Source organism: Patiria miniata, unplaced genomic scaffold (assembly GCF_015706575.1).
Source record: "Patiria miniata isolate m_02_andy unplaced genomic scaffold, ASM1570657v1 HiC_scaffold_28, whole genome shotgun sequence".
Classification (NCBI taxonomy): domain Eukaryota; kingdom Metazoa; phylum Echinodermata; class Asteroidea; order Valvatida; family Asterinidae; genus Patiria; species Patiria miniata.
In genome coordinates this window covers 6,159,216-6,172,122 of record NW_024037067.1, presented here as the reverse complement: position 1 = coordinate 6,172,122, position 12,907 = coordinate 6,159,216, and the positions used below count along the sequence as shown (strand labels likewise).

Here is a 12,907-nt window from a genome sequence, read left to right as displayed (position 1 = left end):
TAATATTAATGCTAAATCGTGTTCGAATATTTCAAAAGGATCAGAAACAAAATATATACAGCCCCTTTATTAATTATGGACTAGTCAATCACAAGAGGGCGCTTTTATTTAAGCTTTATCAATATAGAAATCGCCTCATCTGACGGCTGGGCGTTGTGGCGTGCGCCTGTAATCCAGCTACTTTGGAAGCCGGGGTTGGTGGATCGCTTGAGTTCGGGAGTCCTGTATGTCGTTGCCCTATGGCGATCGGGCGTCCGCGCTAAGCTCGGCATCGATATGGTTATCCCGGCGGAGGTTGAGATATCCAGGTCGTCTAAGGAGGGACGAACCGGCCCAGGGCGGAAACGCAGCAGGCAAAAGTCCCCATGTGGAGCAGTAGTGGGATTGCGCCCGTGAATAGGTAGCGGCATGCAGCCCGAACGATACAGTGGGACCCATCCCTTTTGTCAAAATTTATCAAATTTTCCTCTCTTTTTTTTCTTCTTCATCTATTTTTGGTTACAGTATCAAAATTATGTCCATCAGTTGTAATATGCGACGCATCGCTTCAAAAATGTGGCTTTTCTTTCCCAAGTTTTTTAATTTCTAAAATAATTTGTTTCTCAACTGTTTTGTTTTTACCATATATCAAAATTGTTTCCATCACTTGTATATAACAATGCATCTCTTCAACAAAATGTCTTTCTTTCCTAAATTTGGCACTTCCAAAAATTCTCACCTGTTCCCCCTATTCAAATGTTTTCGTCACTTGTATTTAAAATTTCATTTGTATACATGTATATACACGGTGAATTGCATTTAATAGAGTCTTTTCTTTCTCATGTTTTGTATATTTCTAAAATATTCTTTTCTCATCCATTTTGTATTAACATATATCAAAATTGTTTCCATCACTTGTATATAACAATGCATCGCTTCAACAAAATGTCTTTCTTTCCTAAATTTGGCACTTCCAAAAATTCTCACCTGTTCCCCCTATTCAAATGTTTTCATCACTTGTATTTAAATTTCATTTGTATACATGTATACACGGTGAATTGCAATTAATAGAGTCTTTTCGTTCCCATGTTTTATATATTTCTAAAATATTCTTTCTTATCTATTTTGTCTTTACCATATCAAAATTAGTTATACCACTTTCAGTAAATACGATGCATCGCTTCAACAATGTGTGTCCCACCCCCACCCCCACCCCGATTTGGCATTCTTCTTTTTTTCCTACATTTCATTCTTACCGTATCAAAATTATTCCATAATTAGTATACATATCTGCCTCTTCAAATGTGTCTATTCCTTTGCCATGTTTAGTATTTCGAAAATAATCAAAAATAATACACATGTATTTTTAATATTTGGTGGTCATGTTGTTCTTTTATTTTTGGATAGTTTATTCTAAAGAAAAAAATAATGCCTCTCTGATTTTGTTCTCAAAATTAAATTAATTTATATTAAATGACAAACTGTACAAATTTAGTTTAGGTCAAGGCAAACTATTCTTCTTTAGATATTTAAGTTCACACCTTTTCATGGTAACTCATTATAAAACGAGCATATTAATCATTAACATGTATTTATTGGTCTGCTTTATACTTTTATGCACAAACCATGGAGAAATAAAATGCATAAACAATGTGGCTCACACATTTCCGGTGATGAGAAATAGTGAGGCACGTAGTCTGGACCTGTTTTCTTAGAGACTAACCAAATCAGGGAATGTGATTTGATGTTTGCATAACGCAGAAGGGAACCAGACCAATACGTCATTATTTGTATGCAGTTCAAAGGTCGCCGGTTGTTCTCCGGAAAAGCGTGTAGTATTTTTACATGCTAAGCATCGCGCACGTTGCAAACTGACTCAAAAACATGTTTGTCTGGAAAATGTGACAGTTGAAAATGTCAGCAAATCCTTCCGCACCTCCACTGTCTCCTACATGTACTTCCCCTAAAGACCCTCTGTCAGGGCGCCTACAACAGCTGGGAGAAGAGCTGCAATGCCCGTTATGCATCGACTATTACGAAGATCCCGTAGCTCTGCTGTGTCAGCACAGCTTTTGTCGTGGGTGCATACGCCGCGCGGTACGGCCGCGGCGTGGTGAAGCGCAAGAGGTTGAGTGTCCGCTCTGCCGTGTTAAGACCCAGTTGGTCGGGTCAGCTGACACCTGCGTGCAGAAGCTGCCCCGCAATTTTCATCTTGCCGGGATCATCGAGAAATTCCGCGCCGCGGAGAGGGAAAAACAACGGGCAGAGGAGGAGCTCGAACAGCGACAGGTGCTGGAGCAAATCGAACAGAGTAGAAGAGAGAAAGAGGAGCAAGAAAATCGTCAACGTCAGCAGCAGCATCAGCAAGTGGAACAGCAGCATCAAGAGAATCGAAATCAGAAACAACAGGAACCGACTTCAGGCGATTTTGATGGTCAAGCGACATCAACCAATGAAAGTCTTTCCTCCATAAGCCCAGCAGGAGTTCAAAAATGTAAGAAGTGTCCCTTCCCAGGTGTCATCCATTGTGCTGAGTGTGGTGAAGATTTTTGCCTGGAGTGCCAGCAAACCCACTCACATGGAGAATCCACCATCCGAAAAGAATTCCACTCTGAGGAGCTCCTAAAGACTGCATCAGACCCACCATCCTGCGGCCAGGAAGATCAGCCCCAGGTTGATGGAGAACAGCAGCAACGGCTGCAGCAGCTTCAACAGAAGCAGCAGCATCTCCAACTGGAGCTAGCCCAGCAGCAAGCACTGTCGGGCTACACCCCGGCACCAGAATGGCAGCGGCAGCAATCTGACCGCTGGGAGGAGCTGCACGAGAAACAGGCCGCCAGACGACAGGTCTCCGAGGACTATCCACCTCAACACCGTGATGACATGCCCCAGCCCCAGCATGCCCAGGAGCCTCTCAGTTGGCCCTTAAGTCACCAAACTCAGCAAGTCTACCAACACCAAGACCTGTCGTATAAGCCTCATACTCTGGGGTACCCCTATCCGGAGCAACAGGAGCACTTTTCACCACCTCCTTCCATGACCCCCACTTCCTCCCAGCTTACCTGCTCTCATTGCCCCTTTCCAGCCGCCACCCACTGCGAGCAGTGCAGCTCTTACTTCTGTTGGGAGTGCAAGGGCGATCTCCACGACTTGAAAAGTGCCCATGCGAACCACAACATAGTTGAGCTCATGCATATGGCAAGCTTGTCCAGTCCGTGTACCTTTGGCCCTGAGCAGGACGTGAACAACTACAGTTTTCCTCCAACTATTCCGCTGGTAAGTCGTAACCCGGTTCTTTTATGTTTAAGCCCCCCCCCCCCAAAAAAATCTGCTTTTGATTACATGGCATTCAAAAATAGGGTAGGTAAGGTAGGGACTTTTTTTGCCAATTTTTTTGAGTACGATCATTTTTACAGTAGTCAAGGGTAAAAGGTGGAATGGTCCAGTGGGTGTTTTTCTCATATTCCCCATTAGGGTAGGGGCTGTCAGAATAGGGTAGGTATAGGGAAACCGGAAGCAGAACTATTATTTTTTGGCCTTACTCCGATATAAATGAAAACAAGATTAGAGAAGCTCACAAAGTGAAAGATTGGACCGTGTATGCACTGTTTTGGGCAGTTTGCAAGTTGTAAAACAGTTTCTCCTCACTTTATGTATGTGCAAAGTTATCTTGTTTTACATTTACGTGTTGGCCCTATGATTTAAAAACTGAAGCTACGTGAACATGAAATGAAGAAAATGAAGCTACATGTACATGAATCTGTGTCTAAGAGAATTTTATTATTCTTTTCAGCAGATTCAGATGACACCTGCAACGGCAATTGAGGTACCGACAACATCAATGACGGGAGATACTGTGATTTATGTAAGTTGATATTAAATAATGGCAATAACATTTGATCTCGGTATCCCAATTTAAATGTAACATAATCCCCAGCAAATACACGACATTGCATCACAAGAATCTTAAAGTCTCCAAAAAGAGCTTTAAAACGTACTTCGCACCGGTATTTTGTCAACAGAAGATTCCATACACTTGTGACATCAGAGGCATGGGACCAGGGAAGAAGATCACTGTGGTTGGCCAACCTTATGATCGTTGTTCGCGGTGAGCTATTTTCTTCTGAGCGTTCATGGCAAATAAGATAATAAATATCTCTGTTGGACTGTATATATGCTTGTTAATTTTCCACCTTTTCCAAAAAAGTTGTGTGTGAACATCTCATTCAGCTCGCCTAAGTAATAGCCCGACTCCTGCTAAAATAATGTTTGATATGAAGAGCCTTTTTCATGAACCCCGTCATTTTAGTTTCATTGTTGCACAATTTTTTTCTTAAATCCCCAACGAGTTTCATGATTTCATCATAACCTTGTTTCCTTTATGACTTCTTCACATTCACTCCACCAGATTCCACATCAACTTGATGTGCAGCAAAAATCTAAAATCAGGCGACATAGCCCTCCACTTCAACCCACGTCTCACGTGGCCCAAAATGGTGGTTCGTAACACCAGAATTAGCGGCAAGTATGGGTCGGAGGAGAGGGGAGGACCTAGTCCGTATCCTTTCAAGGCTGGGCGACCCTTCGGGATTGAGTTCACGTGTCTCTTTGACAAATTCAAAGTAAGTTGTTGGTTTTGGCTGATATAGATATGCAAACAACATCCTTATCCCTGTATATACAGTTTTGAGTATCAAAATGCACAAACTAAGAAAATGCTTTCAAAAGTCATTGACCAACTCCAAGTAAATGATTTCGAAACCATTGATTATCACTTTAATGATGCTGGTAAAATATTTTGCGTGTTGAAATACCTAAGTCAAGCAATAATTATACGAAACCTTTAGGGACGTGTATATCATTTTTTTCCCCTAGTATTTTTAGCCTTCCTCATGCACGCTAGCGTTTGTCCTGGATCCGCCAACTAAATAAGTGTACTTTTCAATCAAATTAACCCTAAAAAAATGTCAAATAGTTTTCATACATTTAAGATGATTAGAAAGTTGCACAAAATTCGTTGCTATGAAAAATCCATCTCATGGACATAACAACGAAGCATTTTACCATTCATGCTTGGTTATCGTGGATGACAGTAGTTCGTTATACATCAAAGATTTACTAAATTCTTTCCAAGCTTAGCCCAAATAAGTAAATCTATGAAGAATCACTTTTTATCCCCCCTTTTATCCCAGGTGGTTGTGGATGGTAAGCCTTTCATCACGTACACACACCGCATCAAAGATTTACAGTCGATCAAGTATTTGAATGTTAACGGCGACGTTCAAATCACGTCCATGAGTGGTTGCATGTAGACAAAAAGGTATGTACATGTTTAACATATATGTGATTTTCCTACCTCCATGATTAAACTGTCAAGATTTACTGAAAGTCTGTTTGTTGAAGGCATTGCTTATGTTTGTGCTTTGATTTTGTTCTTCCCTTTGCGTGGTTTATAAACTTTATGTACTCCATCAATTGGATTACTTGTGTGAATTTTCGTGTCTGTTTTGACCACTTATGTTGTTTACTAGTCTTATTCTGAGGTGTTATTTCTCAGTTTTTATTCAGGAGCTGATGCTTGAACACGATGCAGCAGGTGTATTGTGTAGACAGAAGACATCAATAAGTCGTCCTCAATTCCTCACTGGGTAAAATTGTATAGGGAATGTTATAGTTTTCTGGATGGAGTGGCGATGTATGGGTCAACTTGGGGGGGGGGGGGCACCAGCTGCTTGGCAAATTGGATAAGTGGGGTTGCATGTGACTCAAGGGTGCGTTGTTTAAACATGTATGTTTGCCTACACTTCGGGATGTTACTATGTAAATAAAATATACCCGTTGATTTTACTTGTATGCCTATTCCTTCCAGTAATTGAACACCTTGCCCTTATATTTGTGTGTATGTACAGTTTCTAAATACGTTTTTCACTGGAAAAGTTGCTGTGGCATTTATTGACTCCTGCCATTTTATTTCATTCTCAACTTCTGCCTAAAGTTGGGCGAACTATCATTGTATCTTTAAAACATTCGTCATTTATTCCCATTAAAATTTTAATCTCTGTTTTAATTGGAATATTTGCTTGTATATATGCCGCTAGAGCTAATTCAGTGAAGCTGTTTATAAGAAAATGTTGTTTACAAATGTTATTTTTGCTCGGCAAAATCGTGTTGGGAATCGTTCATGCACAATATAAATGTTCATGTATACATTATGTACATGTACATCACATAATTATGATATTCAGGATCTAAATTTCATGTGCAAAACGTTTTGTACTGGGCCGTTTGTTGTTAGTCTACGAAATATCCCCTTGCATCTATGCAAGGTCTATATGATATGCAAGCAGGTTCAGTGATTATGCAAAACAAGACTGCGTCTTGACCTCGTGATTCTGACCATTCAGCGGCGCCAAAATCGAGTCTTGGCCAACCCGTAGTATTACAAAAACGTGGCATACAAATGAGCCAATCATCAGCTTAGTCCTCCTTTCTGATCGACATGACGTCACCGTTTCTTCAGTCGATTCCGATTGGCTGCATAACAGTTGCATGTCGGGATATATCAGACGTTCGACTGCGGCTCTGCACACGTGAATGGCTGGCCGTTAGACTAATTTGTTGTGTGTATGGCGTCGACAAAAAATCGGCCACTGCATAAACTGTTCTGAAATCAGATATGAATAAAGCTTAGCGTATATGTTTTGCAATTTTGTGTGTACAGCTCACAATAAAATGTTGTTATATTAAAATAATTTTATTTTACTCTGTACTCGGTTCATAATTGAGCAGATTTGATTTGCGCTTGATTAAAGATGAAAAAAAAAACATGCATTAAAAGTGAAATGTAGTTGTTAATTACATGTAGTTCGTGTTTTGGTTTCCATGTATTTTTTTTATAAAAAAAGAGTTAGGTACTCGCTTTAAACTTTAATACCCACCGCGAAGACACAGTTGATATAGTTTTCGAATTCCATCCGGTTTTCAGTACTCGGCGTTATTATTACAATGAACTTAATCTAACGCTTGATACATGCGATTGTTATTTTAAAATGAAAACCTAGGTGAAGAGGCAGTCATTTTTGCACAATTAATCATCGTATCAGCTGAGCTATTGCTACATGTATTTTTTATTTTTTGAAAGCCGATGTCGGGCTTGATTATATCTGTATGCTCTTTGTAATACAAAAACATGGCATCCGAATAGACCAATCAACAGCGTAGCCCATATTTCTGAATGAAAAGAGGCCATGTCGACTCTGATTGGCTTGCGCGCGGGTCACATGTGAATGCTTAGATCAGACGGATCGGAGATACGGATGAGAGGGCTCCATTGGACAACGTGAAAAGCGACTCTGTGAAAAAGCGCTTTGTATGCCACTTCAGTTTCAATACATTTTTAACTTTCCTCCTTCGGTCATTGTGAATAATCGAAAATGATTTGTAAACCAGGCTTATGTACGTCAAAATCTAATTTGCAAAACGATTCTGCCGACAAATTATTGTTATGTGTTTATTTGCCGTGACTGTCACCGAGAAAAGTGCGTGCAAACTGAATTTTGCGCGCGATTGATAAAAGCCATTCATGTAAATAAATACTTGTTTTCTTTCAAACAACGATTCGTTGCTGCCTTGGGTTTGACAAAGGAAGTGGGGTTTTTCCCAATGTCGTACCTAAAATATAGAAATACCTGACTTCTTTATTCCTGTAACAGTCAGCGTGTCGTCAAGCTATTATGCACACAAGTTTTATGCATAGCAGCTAGCAGCGCATTGTCTGAATTTCGTCATTGTATGCCAATCATGCATCACAACTAAAGTGACGTTGGCGAAACTGTTGGCTTTGTAAATTCAATGCGGAAGTTTGATCGGAAACAGTTTCTGAATCAACCTGATACAACGGAATCGGTGTTATATTTGGTGTTGAATCGAAGCGCAGCCACTTGTTCAAAAGCTCTTCACTTAACAAGTTTGAAATCTGTCTGTGATGGCTCTTGTGGATAGTTTCGTGTTGACCGTGTGTGCTGCAGCACTGGCATGCTGTATTCTGCACCCTACGCTTGTATTCGGAAGCAATCACATCCAAGCGAGGTGAGCTGTTCATGAAGTTCCGTCTGTCTATTCTACCTCAGTGATTAATTTTCCATTACCAAGTCATAAATCCAGATTTTACCGGAAACTACGTACAGTAGTGTGAAGATATATTTTCGAGCCCCTCTGGCAAATTCCCATGACAATATTAAGTTCTTTGTTTTTGTTAAAAGGTGTTATGAAACAAATATGGGATTTGTTTTTGTATTGGTTTATTCACAATAGGTCATCAAGTACTGCGTCATGTACCTGTGAAACGGCAACTACAATGCTGACGTGCACTGCTCAACCAACAGGTGATCACTTAAAACATTGCTCTTCAAAAAGACATTTTTATGAACGATGCTCGGTGCCTGGTACCCTGGTCGCAATTATGATCCAAGCTAATTACTTGTAATGTTCTTTTCCCCTTCAAAACCCCCCAAAATTAGTATTTAATGAAATTATAAAACAAAATAAGTGTTTTGTTTATTTGTTTATGTCATAGATTGAAAACCACATACGGCAGATAGGTGACGAGATCGATTGTGCCTTTTATGATACAAGCATGGAATTTGGCTTTTGGGCCATCACATATTTGTTCTTTGAACAAATATAGGTAGAATAGCAAGCAATGGCAGCCATTTTGAAAATTTTAAAAATCGGTTGTTATTCTACCTATATTTTTATTCTAAGGAACAATCTGCGATGACCCAATATAGCTAAATATCTTTCTCGCGACATACTCTGACTGCACGTGGCAAACTCCATGCTTGTTTCATCAAAGGCACAGTTCTGCCAAATATTTCCACTTTATCTTCCCAACACTAGTATGTTTGTCTTTCGATTGTAGCAAATTTCCAAAAAAACAGCAAAGTTCTTTACTCAGATTTATTTACCCTGAAGTGTATACCGGTAAATGTATTTACCAACAGGTTGTGATGCGGATGAAATGCCATACGGAGATTCGTGCTACAGATTCCTCCGCGACAATCGCAAGAACCGCAAAGCGGCTCACAGAGATTGCATTGCGCGTAATGGCCATCTCGTCTACATCGAATCGGAAGACGAGCAGAATTTCCTTGCATTCTATGAGAGTTTTTTCTACCAAGACGGAAGTGGAAACGACGAACGTTACTGGATTGGACTGATTGCTACCAGCAATTATATCTGGCTGGATGGAAGTCCGTTACATCGCGATCTCTCAACCTTCGTTGATAACACTCAGTTGGGGTGTATTTTTGTCCAAGAAGGCGATTCACATCAGATAGTTTCAGAAGTTGGGAACTGTGGAACGGCGAGGCGGTTTATTTGTGAATTTCCACCGCTGACAGCTGATGGTAAGATTTGGAAATGGTAATATTTTATTCTGCTTTTGTAGCGTTTTTCACGATTTATTTGGGGGTCAAGTTATCATTTCCGAATTCCTGAAAATCAAACGAGCAACAAACATTTATTTGGTGTTCCATCATCATTCATCATACCATACTTGATTGTTTTATTGATATGGAAGTCGGAACTTTTTTCGCGATAATTACTGACACAGTGCAGTCGAAATAGCGTCTCTCGTTAATATAATTGACCTATCGCGGTAGAATCGATTGCGTCAATGCAAGTTGTGAAATATTGTCCACTTGCATCATATAAAAATGGATGCGGAATGCGCAAAATCTGAGCCAAACAAAAGTTAACGACAAAATTCCATAGGGTTGTCTAAGGGCGTGGCTAACTCGCAAACAGTGATAAGTCAATTACCTGACCCGTATTAAATTTGTCAACCTGCATGATCAGTACATATTATTTATTTTTTTCAGAGCCATATATTTTTGATCACCATGCATCATCCATTGACGTAATCTTCAGGTGTGCACAGGTGTTTGTAATTTTACCCCGTAAAATTTGTTTGGTCATTTATTTTCATACATATAGTTTGTCAAGATGAAGAAAGAGCAAGCGGCGAGTCTTGCTATATATTCTTTGATTCACCGAAGACTCAAAGCGAAGCACAGGCAACTTGCCAGACTCTAGCTGGAGGGCATCTTCTGTACATTGAGACCGAAGATGAAGTGACATTCATCGAGAGCCTTCTTGGGGACACCGGCCAGTCCGAATACTGGATCGGTTTGATGACGCAGTACGTGTGGTTGGATGGTAGTAATGCTACTTACCAAGCTTACGACAGCGAGAGCCATAATAGCAGAGGTCAATGCTTTAGGATGTATCCTGGTAGCGATTTTAAGTGGAATGACCGGTCTTGTGGAACGAAATATGCCTACGTATGTGAGCGGGAGCTGACTGCTCCTGAGATGCAAGACGTTTCGGGTATGCACTGATAACATTTCAATCGTTTCCCTTCGGACTTATTTTTGGTTCTATTATTAATGGACTGACATAATACGTATATAAAAAATGATTTAAAATGTAATCATTAATTCTCGTTGACCCCGGGTAAAACCAGTACCTGGCAGACTCTGTTCCATCGATACAGAGGAGGTTTTTAACCTCCTCTAAACAACACGAATCACACATTGTGTAAGACTTTCTAAATTGATCGGTACAGTTATACAACGGCAATTAAAAGAGATATATGATGACAGGACGTTATCACAATATGATAAAATAATGATATCGTGTATTTCATTTGTCATAGTCGTATCCAGTTTTTTAAAAAATGGTTTAAAAATACACCCAAAATATGAGAGACATCTTCAACATTTCAGTATTTATTTTTCAACTAAGACAATTTGAAACATTCACTACAGTATTTTGGCCGATGTTTTTCAATTTTTATTTTTATTTTTCAATGGATGTAATGCAGTTAGCAAATAATTTGGTCCTCACGATTAAATTCAGGCTTCTCTTTTCGTCTGACAATGCAGGAGAAACTTGTGGACCACCTGCCAGCAGTCTCAATCACCTGCTTGAGTCTGGTGCCCTTTGCGTCAGAGGCGTAGGCCTATCTATTTACTCTGGGGAATATTTCCTCTGTCCTTGTGGCGAGAAGAATTGCATCAAGGGATGTGGCTGTGCCATGGTTAGGTACGAAATAGATCCGATTCTAATAGGCACTTCATCTCGTTCAAATCATTAGTGTAACACAATAGCGTGTTTTCTTGTTCTGACATCAATGGTATAGTGCAACATAAGGCATGATTTAACATAGTGATAGCCAAACAAAGTTACTCAGTTTTCTAATTTTCACTTTTAATAGATAGATTTCTATTGAAACAATTTTCGTCCATCCTTTCTCAGATTAAAAAAATATAAAACCTTGACTACTAGGAATACTTGTCTCATGCGAAGCGACGTCGAAGAGAAATCAAATGAAATTCGTTACAGATGAAGAATTAAGTTTATCCCAAAACCTTCAATATAAAGTTACTATTGTTATTGACCTTTTTAAAAAAATGTGTACCTAACTCTAGATATTTGTTAGTAAGGATTAAGGTAACGTGATGATTACCTTTTTCCCATCTGATTTCCTCCACAGTTCTGGTCAGTCAATCATGTGTAACTGTGGGCTATGCGATCTGACATTCTCGGGGAAAACAGGTAAAATGCCAACTTCCAGTTTTGATCTCAAGAACAAGAATGTAAAAATTGAAGGATTCGTTTTATGAAAAATTTACTATACAGGGTGAGTAAAAAAAAACGAAACCCAAATGTCAGGACTATTGTTTTAGTGAAGTTCTGCATGTAGCACTTTCAAAATCTAGGATATGAAAGCCCAATTCAGAAGCTTTCTTTTAGTTTAAGAATCATTCAAATCACTTATGTACTTTTCAAGTTACGGAGTTTCAACACAACCGCCGTTTTAAAGTTCTGTCCACGGATCACAAAAAAAGTGTGCGTTCTTTCAGCAAAACGAAAACAATTCACACACATCCTTATGTGATTTGTTTTCGTTTTGCTGAAAGAACACTGAACTTTTTGTGATCCTTGGACAGAACCTTAAAACGGCGGTTGTGTTTTAAACTCCGTAACTTGAAAAGTACATGAGTGATTTGAATGATTCTTGTACTAAAAGAAAGCATATGAATTGGGCTTATGTATCCTAGATTTTGAAAGTGCTACATGCAGAACTTCACTAAAACAATGGTCCCGACATTTGGGTTTGGTTTTTTTACCCACACAGAAAATAAATGCTGAGTCACAAGACTCATTTAGGTGAGTAATGATTTTGTCCGTGTAGTGAGACACTTTTGGACTTAAGTGAGTCATTTGACTCACATGAAATGAGTCAAGTTACTCGGGCTGGAATAATATTTGGGTCTTTTGACTCATTTTGTGGCATTTAAATGAGTCCCCATTTTGTCCGTGTAGTGAAACACTGCCATGTAATAAACGAGTCCAATTACTCAGAATGGGATACATGTGAGTCATGTGACTTGAATTTTTTTTTTAGCTGAGTCCTGTGCTGAAACACTGCGATGTGCATAAACCATCGCAAATTCGAAGACAGTTTACGCACAAGAGCATCAGTAACACAAGTAAAAAAAGATTTAGAGGGCATATATACCTTGTTGATCACAAAATGCCTTTGCTCACTGCGCCCGGGCCTAACACAATGTAGGCCTAGTATACTAACGTTAAACCTAGGCATACGACGGCAAAGCCACTTTCGTAATTTAGGCTTGGCTACACACAGCAAACAGTGCTTGATAACAAGGAATTACTAACTACCGTGAATCGGGTAGATTGCATTCAGTTATTAACAACACGATAGCAGCGTTTTGAACATGAAAATACCTTAAAACAGAAAGAAAAAGAAAGAGCTCTGGCTCCCACTACTACGCGACAAAAACAATGGCGGATTGATGCAAACAACGGGTTTCCTGTGCTTGCCCGCACAGGCCCGGGG

General features: G+C 39.6%; 2 protein-coding genes across 2 annotated transcripts; both read left to right on the top strand.

Moving 5' to 3' along the window:
* Positions 1-1,884: 1,884 nt before the first annotated feature.
* LOC119735086 lies at positions 1,885-5,325 on the top strand (the record flags this gene model as incomplete). Its single annotated transcript, XM_038208778.1, has 5 exons — positions 1,885-3,255; positions 3,776-3,844; positions 4,002-4,087; positions 4,388-4,601; positions 5,172-5,325. Coding segments are annotated over 5 exons (1,860 nt in total), but the record flags the coding sequence as incomplete, so codon positions are not given.
* A 2,517-nt stretch (positions 5,326-7,842) lies between these two features.
* LOC119735085 (macrophage mannose receptor 1-like) lies at positions 7,843-10,379 on the top strand. Its single transcript, XM_038208777.1, has 4 exons — positions 7,843-8,067; positions 8,293-8,363; positions 8,982-9,386; positions 9,976-10,379. The coding sequence occupies exons 1-4, from the start codon at positions 7,964-7,966 to the stop codon at positions 10,377-10,379; spliced, it is 984 nt and encodes a 327-aa protein (XP_038064705.1). The 5' UTR covers positions 7,843-7,963.
* The last annotated feature ends 2,528 nt before the right edge of the window (positions 10,380-12,907 follow it).